The sequence below is a fragment of the Phoenix dactylifera genome, chromosome 9 (genome assembly GCF_051530095.1).
Source record: "Phoenix dactylifera cultivar Ajwa chromosome 9, Ajwa_hap1_PhDact_Kaust_v1.1, whole genome shotgun sequence".
Classification (NCBI taxonomy): Eukaryota; Viridiplantae; Streptophyta; class Magnoliopsida; order Arecales; family Arecaceae; genus Phoenix; species Phoenix dactylifera.
In genome coordinates, this window is record NC_143198.1 from 13,801,726 (window position 1) to 13,811,918 (window position 10,193).

Consider the following 10,193-nt stretch of genomic DNA (forward strand, 5'->3'; position numbering starts at 1 on the left):
ACAAATTATATAAATCAGGTTATTTATCTAATAAAAAAATCAGATTCAGGCATTGATGTTTTAAGTTTGCAAATATTTGACCTAACACTCATGTAACCTCATCTGTATCCAACTCAACTGCCACCTAAGTCACACCAAAGAATATTTAGCCAGAAAATTTTCAGGATCTGCATAACAGTACTGTGAGCAGAAAGCTACAAATTGGATTTTACATAAATGACCTACAGCCATGACATGTCACCAGAAAGACAACATAACAAAGAGGGCATGGAAAAAATACGAAATCAAGTATAAGATAGCCTTGGGAATATCAGAAAAGAGAGTCCATACAAATTTAAGCATAAAATGCAACATGCAGCTAGATAACAAGGTCATCAGGCTGGAAAGCATGCGGAGACTTTGTTTCCATAGATGTGCATAATATTATATAGATGAAACTGCAATTTGATTACATAATGCCAGAGCTTGTCCCGCAATATTTCAAACACCTTGATACGTCCAGTGTTCAGTCATCAAGGATTTAAACATGTCCGAGTTGCCATCCATAAACATTTACATGCATTAAGGAAATGCAGAATACAACAGATCTAAACAAGAACTAAAAGGCAAACCATCTAATAAGCGCACACAACCCTACCTTTGTAGTTAGTCACTACAAAATAGGCCATCAAGCAAGATAATTAGTGATTATCACTGATCCAATATTTACCAAAGCCTTGATGCCATTCCTACCGATAATAAGCCTGCTGATATCCTGGTGCTAATCCATTGCCATAGCCAGCCAGACCATTGTTGTAACCACCATAGGCAGGATAGTTCATTGGAGCAGGTGGGTAAGATGCACCAAGAGCAGCAGGTGCTACCTCCTCAGTCGGAAATGCATATGGGTCCCTAATAGTTGGTGGGCTTCGGCTGCCATAGACCCCATGTCCGGCTGGCCTATCATAAGGATAAGGAGGGGCAGCAGCTGGATAAGTCGAATGGGCTGATGGCGATCGCACAAATGTCGTAGCAGCAGGGAAAGATGACACATAGGCATTGTTTGTTAGCCGACCAGCCTTGGCTGGAGGCATTGGCCCCCCATTATTGGCTCTTGTGCGCTTGTTGGCCGGACCACATCCAGATGGCTTTTTCTTCTCTACCTTAGCCTTCTCCAAATTCTTGAGCCGTTTCTGGAGGCCTTCCAAGGGGAACTCAGCTTCAAGTTTGCGGTCCTCAATGCATTTCATAACAGCCCGGAGTGCTGACTGTTCCTTGCGGCTGCCATTGCCCTGCGATGGAAACAATTGAGGTTCTCTAACTTCCTACATCCATGGAGAATAACATATGAACTGCAGAATCTGAATAAAGCATTCTTTGACTAGATTCAATCCAATCTCATGATTAGACTATCACTAGCCAAATGATGGAACCATTTGACGGGGTCAGGCATACAATAACATATCTCAGCTTGAAAAAATAAATTATGCAGCTCAAAAGATAATTTCACACATAATAGCAAAACATTTAAAAGCAAACTTTACTAGAAAGACCACAAAGAAACAGCTAGAGGTTGAAGATCTAAATGGGGATTTTTTTTTTTATTTTAAAATTACATAACAAAGCAAAACAAGCAATAAGTAGACATACCACAGCTTGCCCAGAGCTGTTGCGGTCCTCTGAGCTTGAAGAGGTACCCTTCTTTGAATCTTTCAGAAAGGATTTCAGTAATGGTACAGGAGGGAACTTGTCCTGAAGACCAGCCTCGCAGGCAAAATTTATTGCATCAAGCTGTTGACCCTTACTAATTAGTTCCTCAACTATATCTGCAGATAAAAGCACAATGATTTTTGAACTTAAGTATCTCAACAAACACAACATTGTTCTCCCAAAAAAAAAATGGCAGAAGAAGTGATCTGTCAGAAGCAGAATCTTGTTTTACTGCCAGCCACTTAATTTAATATTCAAGCCCGAAAACACTCCAATAGTAAAGACCAATGACAAATAATTATACATTGTGAAGTAAAGACCAAGAATATAGAGAATGCAGCTCACTTGTGAAGCTCATAACAAATGATTATACATATTTTATCAAATATATAAGATAGCACAAAGCAATTAGTAGCACATGTTTTCACAAAAATTTGGAAATCTAGTAATATGTTTACGAGCCCAGTAATGCTTACATACATCAACAATTTCATTCTCAGGATCTGGAAACTCAGCCATCAACATTTGCAATATAGGTCCTTGTCCAAGGATCATAAATATATAATGCAAAATCAGATTTTCATTGGCATCTTGAGTGAGAAGTGGCCTGTTACAAATAAAGAATTATCAAATAGACTACAATTTATGCAAGTCACCATATTTGACAGGCCCAACACTAGGTGAAACCTCATAAAGACATGTATAAATGCCTTTTTTTGTGTTGATGTGATTAGAGAGCAATTTGCTGGGCAAATGGAACTTCTGAGATAAATTAGAAGGAAGTATTTAAGGATTAATAGAGACTGGAAACTAATGGATCAGCGCAAACATAACAGCATAATATCCATAGGCAGTTGCACCACAAAAAAATGCATCCTGCTGCTGTCATATAGGTCTGAAATTATCATATAAGGTCCCAAATCCATCTTCTATGACAATGTACAGGTGTCTGCAATACGATTACATAATTAACGTCGATATAATACTATTAATGTAACAGATACAACAAAGACCATCTTGATGAAAACATGTGCTGTTGAAACATTCCCCAGGCCCACCTTCTTACCTAAACAGAATATGATGCAGAAGAGATGGCAGATGACATCTACAAGATCATGGGGCCGCAGAGTATTGCAAAGGTACAAGGAACAAGGACTGTGGAGCCAAACCTCTACCATTCCCTACATGCTTGTTGGCACTAATTCTTAGTCTCCTAATGAACACAAACTATAACAATCTGAATATTGTCGAAAAGCTTTTGCTCCTTATTGGTTTTCCAAGGCAAGAAGATGCAACACAGTGATGTAACATTCTCTTCATTGTTACTCCCATTCAGACTTTGTTATCGCATCCAGTAGGGGATCACAGGTTTTCATAAAAGTAGATAAGCATAAAGACAACAAGATCGAGATTGTTGAGAGATTCTTTTACTCCCCATCAAATTCTAAGCCAAGTTAATGCATCAACGATTGTCTTAAAACCCTCTTAATCATTTACAATCCAGACTCTGACCTAGCATCCTCCAATTCTTTGAAAGTAAAAGCAAAAAAAACAAGGATCTTAGGGGACACACCAAATCTTTCCACAGGTTATCACCAGAAAGAATTTATGAATTACCAAATCTTAAACTCCCTATTGTCAAGTGAGCCAGAAGGCGCATACAGATATATTAATGAGAACCTCTAATTTAAACATCAGATCCACATAACGAGGAGCATACTCTCAATTCACAGCACCTCTCTCTGAAGCAAGAGGAGAGTCTTAGATTTTACAATAACAATAATTGTACTTGTCCATTTGTTTCCCAAACTGCAATATATATCACCCAAGAAATCCACAAAAATAACATGAATTCATTCCCTTATATGCTCCAACTACTAATCCCTGTTCCCGCTGTTAAGTTCTGATAACCAAATTAAGCGTATGGGAAGCGGTACCAATAGAAACAGAGAAGTAAGGACATCTGAATGTAAACGACAGAGGAATTGGAGAGATTAAAAAGACAAAAAAAGAAAAGCCCAATACCAGTCATTCTATCCTCGAGCCCCAAGGAGAGGGCAAGCTTGGGCATCTGCCTCCGCCATGCGAAACTGGACACGAGCCTTCGGTAGAAGTTTTTGTCCTCCTTCGCCGCGATACCGAAGGACACCACGTGCTGGAGGAACGTGTGCGCGTCCGGCGGCTTGACGCTCTCGATCCCCCCGCGCTGCTCCAGGCCCTCCTTCCACGCGTCCGCCATCTCCCTCGCCCGCTCCCTCATACTGCGCGTCACCAGCGGGCGGGCCGTTCCCAGCTCCGGGTCCGCCAGGACCGGGACCAGGGATTCCAGGATCAGCACGCAGGCCCAGCCGAGATCGTTGGGGGACTTGGTGGCCGCCCCACGGCGATCGACAGGGAAGACCTTGGAGATGGCGTCCATAACGAACTTGGGAGGATCGATGCAATCGGCGAGGGCCAGCGGGAGCTCCGATCGGAGCAGCTCGACCTCCTTGCGCTTGGAGACGACGAGGTCCCAGAAGCCGTCGGAGTCCATCCTGCTGCAGAAAGATCGGAGCTTGCCGGGGAGATCGTGGTCGTTATTGCTGTCGAGGGGGGAGACGGGGAAGGAGAGGGCGAGGAGGGTGGCGTCGCGGCGCTCGTCGACCTTGGCGAGGGCGAGGGCGACGGCGCCGTCGATGGAGAGCTCGCGGTGGTGAAGGGAGGCGAGGGAGCGCTGGGTGGAGAGGTCAAGGGACTGGCGCTTGGAACGGAGGGACTCGGACTTGAGCTGAAGGTCGCGCTCCAGGGAGGAGAAGTGGTCGGAGAGCTCCTTCCACAGAAGAGTGCAGCTCGTGATCAGCTCCCGCTGCCTCTCCAGCTCCTCGAAGCTTTCCTGCACCAGCGAGCTCGGGATGGCGGCCGCCGCCGAACCCATCTCTGGATCCACTGGATCACTCGATCTCTTCTCCCTAGTAAAGAAATCCTAACCCTAACCCTAACCCTAGAGGAGAAAGGGGAAAGGAAGGAGAGGGGAAGGGACCGAGTGGGGCGAAAAAGGGAAGAAAAAGAGGGGCTCGAGTGAGGAGTCGGAGTACTGTTAGTGCTCCAGCGAATGCGGTGTTGACGCGTTGCGGTTACCGGCTGTACAGGATAAGGGAGAGAGGATGTTAAAAGATACAAATTATTGGGATCACCGGAGGACATCGCCTCTTGCCTTCGCCACCAATGCTGACTAGGCGGCCTTTTTTGCTGCTCAGCGTTTAGAAAAAATCCTATAATCTTATCAGAGAAACATTTTTGCACCGTTTTCTTATTTTTGTTCCCTTAACTCTGAACAAAAATCATATGGTGCACGTACCATACGATCTAGTATGGTATGCGCTTCTATTTCGGCCACGTCCAAGTATGGTACGCAAATCTAAAAAAAAACGGAAGTCCCCACACCTGGCCTCGAGTCCCCGCAGCGCTCCTATTTCGGCCACGTCCAAGCATGGTACACAAAAGTTCCCACACCTGGCCTTAAGTCCCCGCAGCGCCCCATGTTTCTAAATGCCCCCCACCCTCTCATTCCCAAATACCCAACCCACACTAACCTCCATATTTTCCTTTCCCAAAATGCACCGTTATCATTTTCTCCTTTATTTAAACCAGCATTTCCTCCCATCCCTTCCTCTATTCCAATTAGGAAAAATAATTATACCACCATATCTCCTTTCTTTCTCATGTCCCCGTATCAAAAAGAGAGACTATTCATATCCTCTTTGTTCTTCGTCGAGCTTTCCCTTCTATCCAATTCTTCATCAAGCCATCTCTCCAACCCATCTCTCCTATCCTTCTCTCCTTGAGTTCCTTTCTCCTTCAAATTTCTTTTTTTTAAAGATCTTTGTATCTAAGAGTTCATGGAATCTGAGGAATGGTATGTAAATAATTTTTTATATCAGAAAAAAGTAAAAAGTTTTTTTATCATTTTGTTAATTTTTTTCTTCTCTTCTTTTCATAAATTATGCTAGGACAAAGCTGGAAGAGTACTCAAGAGATGAGATTTTAAGTTCTAGTACAAGTCCCATTTGGAAGACCGAGCTCTCCTCACCAAAAGCTATGGTATTAGTTTAAATATATTTCTATGTTTCATCTCTTATTTGCAATGCAAAATTATATTACTTTATATATGTCGATATCCGCATATTACGTTGTACTTATGCTAGTACATATAACATATTCAAATAATACATACTTATACCAAGTTGAAATAATATAATAAGAATAACTCATGCATAATTTTTTAGATATAATTTTAATATTAGTTAAGTTCACTATAATTATTGATGTACTACTTTTGAATGCATTACTATAGTTATTTTTTATCTTGAAGAACATAACATATTATTTTTTCTATATTATTTGATGTTGATAGATATCTATTCAAGATGAAAATTCATTGCAAAAGATAGTTGTTGGTTCAGATTCAAACCCAAAAGTTGGTATGTTGTTTACTTCAAAAGAAGAAACATATGAATTTTATAACTCATATGCGAAGAGAGTTGGTTTTAGTGTTCGCAAGAGTCACCGTAGGATCAGAAAGGATGGAAGCATACAGAGTAGAACATTTTTGTGCAATAAAGAAGATACTCGTGGTTCTCATTCTACACCTATAACTAAGAAACCACGAGCGATCGAGAGAACTAATTGCATGGCTCGTGTTGAATTCAAAATTGATCGTAAAAATTTATGGGTTGTGAGTAAAATTATCATTGATCATAATCATTCTCTAACAAGTCCTGACAAGGCATAAATGCTAAGGTCGCATCACAAACTACTTCATGTTCATATGATGGTTATTAATCAGATGGAAAAAGCTGGAGTGAATCCTTCACACGCTTACAATTTTTTTGCCGAAGGATCCCAAGGTGTTGAACATATCGGCTTTACAAGAGTTGATTACTCTAACTGTTGCTGGAAATTGGACCCGGGGGCGGCCGTCGGCTGAGGAAACAGGGCTCCGGCGAAGGTCTTCAGGCGGTGTCCCGTCGGTGGGCGACATGTCCCTGGTAGCCTGCAAAAAGAAGCCGGTGGCCGATGGTTCCGGCGCTGGCCCTCCGATGCTTAAGTCAGAGAGGAAAAATACAAGCAGGAGCAATCTGTCCAGAGTTTTGTTTCTTTTTTTTGGTCCCCCCTTTCATGGCGGAGGGATTTTCCTTTTATAGTGGGGTGCTGGGTTACCTGTGATGTGAGGGGAGCAGGTTGCCGTATAACTGAGCACGTCGCAGAAACTGGTCCGTAATCATGCAAATTAATGCCTTGCCGTAGAGGATGAGGTCGGTGTCAGAGAGTGGTCGCGGCTGACCAAACGCGGCCGAGCTGACTTGCCGTGAAAGACCGAGGATCCATAGACAGCAGGGGTTAGGTGCATTAATTGTTGAGTAAGCTGGAGGTTCACAGGGGCCATGCGCATTTAATGGGTGAGTGGCGGTGGCAGGGCATGGTATCTGGCCGGGCTTCAGAAGGATATGACCATAGCAAGCGGTCGGGGGGATCTGGTCTTTGAGGTAAAGGACCTTCCAAGGTCAGGCGCCTTTCGAGGTCGGGCGCCTTCCGAGGTCGGGCACCTTCGATCATGTGCCGGTGGTACGCTCACGTGCTTTGTGTTCGTCCTTTCCTGCCTATCTAAAAATATGCTAGACAGATCGTTGTTAGAACCGACGAACAAAAGTTAAAATTTAATTCTACTCTTACCTTTCCTACTCGAAGAATAGCGGTTGTAAGAGGTCGATCCACAGGAAGGCGATTGGAGTTGCATAAAAATTAGAACGTTCACTCGGATTTGAAATCGATTTTTGAATGATAAAAGGAAAACATTATTTCGGAGATGTTGATGGATTCTCTAGTCTACCGGATTATGATTTTTAATTGAAATTAAGTAGAAGACATGTACTTAGATTCAAAAAGCATTTTTAATGAAAAATAAAGCTCTGGCATAAAATTAAAATAGATGAAACTAAGGGGATTGAAGCAAACATAAATTTCATAAAAGAAGATTTAATGTATTGCATAAAAGAAATTAAAATTTCAGCATAAATACAATCTTAAAAGTAAAACACTCCACCAAAATAAAATTCTCTAAAGTTAAAACTTAAAACATTGTTCTCAAGTAAAACTCAAACTCAAAACACATTGCTCTCAATAAAATTGAACATAAAGCATTGCTCTTTAAAAATAAAACTAAGCATGAAACATTGCTCTTAAAAATAAAACTAAATATGAAAAGAAAAAGAAAAAGAATAAAAAAAAAACAAAACAAAGGAATGTGCTCTGTTTGAAAACAGAGCATCAACACTCCTCTCTGTTTCTTCATCCCCGAACCAGCCGATGGCCTCTTTCCTTCTTCTTCTTTGGACCCGATCCCAGCCGAGCTTCTTCTTCTCCTTTGGACCCGCTGGCCACCACCCTGCCCAGGACCCGCCGGTCACCACCCCCTCCAAGCTCTCTCCTCTCTTGGTTCCCACCCAAAACCCAGCACACCTTCTTCCTCTTCCTCCTTCCCCTCTTATAGCCGCAGATGCACTTGAAATGGAATCATGGGTCGTCTGGGATGCTGGGATGGACGAGGAAATGGTGGGCGTGCTCCGGACGGCTTCCCTCTTTGGCCACGGACGCGAGATCGCCGGACGCCTGATGCGGAAGGGAGGCGCGGAGTTCCTTCTTTGGGCGCTGCTGGGATCACGGGAGGTTGATGTGTGGACGCTTGATTTGGGAAGGAGCTGGGCGTTGAATGCGGAAGAAGGATCACGGGCTCGCTGGGAATCCGGAATGGGCGCATGGCTGAGAAGCTGGGACGAGCTGCCGTGGGATCATCCGGCTTGGATCACGGCCGAGCTGGCACGGATGCTTGGATGCGGAGGAATCCGGGCGGGATGATGGCGGGATTCGAGGTTTGGATGCGATCCGTGAGGTGGCTCCTTGATGGCTGCCGATTTGGGAGGCTCGAGTTTCCTTCACGGACGCGGGATCGCCGGGGAGAAGCCGACATGGAGCTTGGCTGCGTTGGCGTGGAGGATTTGGAAGGAGCTGGGGATGCGGTGGATGCTTGAAGATGGCTTGGGTCATGTGCCAGTTTCTGCAATGGAATTGAATTTTGGAAGAAGGTCTGGGCCTTTCTTTGCCCTCCTGAGAGGGAGCTGGGAGACACCAAGTTCCGTCCAATTAGTTATATAAAAAAAATAGTATGATATGAAATTTGGCTTGTAGGGTCATCTGTTCTGACTGGAGGTCAATTGCAAGTCTTTCAAGTCATGGGTCACCCAGCACCTCATAGTTATGATATGGTCAATTTAGATTTGCCCAAAATTCTTTCCTAAAAGCATAAGAAAATTGGACCCGATTCGGACCCGAACCCGACTCGGACCCGAACCCGATTTGGACCCGAACCCGATCTTCAACTGGGTCGGATCTGGGAAGAGATCCTTCTGAAGTCAAATTTGTACTCAATGTGCATTTTATCTCTAATTTATGATAATCTGTGTCAAACCTAAATATAATATTAATCCAGTAAATTTATCATTATTGGTTTAGCAATAACACTAATTTTAGTGACATATAGGTCGCACTTTTGTGCTCTCATCACTTTGGAACAACCTATTTTCCCCAACACTACCCTCCGACTTCCGAGTTCGAGCCGTTTGCGAGCTCGGAGGCGGGAAGTAATTGCTTTAGTTGCGCCGGTGGGGGTTAGGAAGCCTTAAATTATTCCGGCGTTTTGCGCATTTCGATGGTGTTTTTAATGAGGGGGGATGGGGCGACGTCCTTGCATCCTTTGAGGCTGCCTCGCGCGGTGAGCTCATGATGGGGTTTCGGGATCCGATAAGGGGCCTTTTCATTTTCGTATTTGAAGCGTCGGTTCAGGTTAGATGTGTCGCTTCGGGTTTTGGGGCCAACACGTGGCGAGATCTAGGCGGGAGTCGGATTTTAGCTTCGCCGACCTGGGCCGTCGGGAGGGTCTATATAAACCTCCCGACTTAGCCCTAAGGAGGTCTTGCTTCCTTGTTGTTGCTATCGTTTTCTTCTCTTTCTTCTTGGGTTGCAACTGAGTCTTCCCGGCGACGTCCAGAGACGATTTCCGGTGATCCCACAGTAGGTCGTTCTCCCCATTGGCTCGGAAGTCTTTTTTCTTTTCTTTGGGTATCTGTTCCCTTTCCATTCTTCGCCAATGTTTCTTATTTTCTGCTCCATTTTTTCTCTTTTCTTCTAAAATGGGTCTCGGTCCCGGTGAGGTTGGGTCCACTGTGACTGAGGAGGAGCTAGACTTGATTCGTTCCCGATTTTTCCTCCGGCCCGGGTTTCGTCTCGAAGTTGCCGGGTCGGAAGGTCGGGTGTCTAGACCTCCGCCAGGTCGGGTCGGGGTGTATATTGATACGCTCTGGGCCGGCCTGCGGTTCCTGCTCCATGAGTTTGTGAATGACCTGCTGGTGGAGTACTAGCTCGTCCCGGCACAGCTTACTCCAAACTCATGGAGGACCATCGTCGGGTTT

The 10,193-nt window shown here is 44.2% G+C and overlaps 1 protein-coding gene across 1 annotated transcript; it reads right to left on the bottom strand.

Moving 5' to 3' along the window:
* Positions 1–398: 398 nt before the first annotated feature.
* On the bottom strand, positions 399–4,813 carry LOC103698644 (FRIGIDA-like protein 4a). Its single transcript, XM_008780683.6, has 3 exons — positions 3,715–4,813; positions 1,630–1,805; positions 399–1,271 (listed from the first exon to the last, which is right to left on the bottom strand). Exons 1-3 carry the CDS (start codon positions 4,601–4,603, stop codon positions 729–731), a joined length of 1,608 nt encoding a protein of 535 aa, XP_008778905.2. The 5' UTR covers positions 4,604–4,813; the 3' UTR covers positions 399–728.
* Between the last annotated feature and the right edge of the window lie 5,380 nt (positions 4,814–10,193).

Coding starts and splice junctions, on each gene's coding strand:
- LOC103698644 (XM_008780683.6), bottom strand. CDS start 4,603: ATGGGTTCGGCGGCGGCCGCCATCCCGAGCTCGCTGGTGCAGGAAAGC. Junction 1,806..3,714: donor GCTCGAGGATAGAATGACTG/GTATTGGGCTTT, acceptor TTTTATCTGCAG/ATATAGTTGAGGAACTAATT. Junction 1,272..1,629: donor ACAGCTCTGGGCAAGCTGTG/GTATGTCTACTT, acceptor TTTCCATCGCAG/GGCAATGGCAGCCGCAAGGA.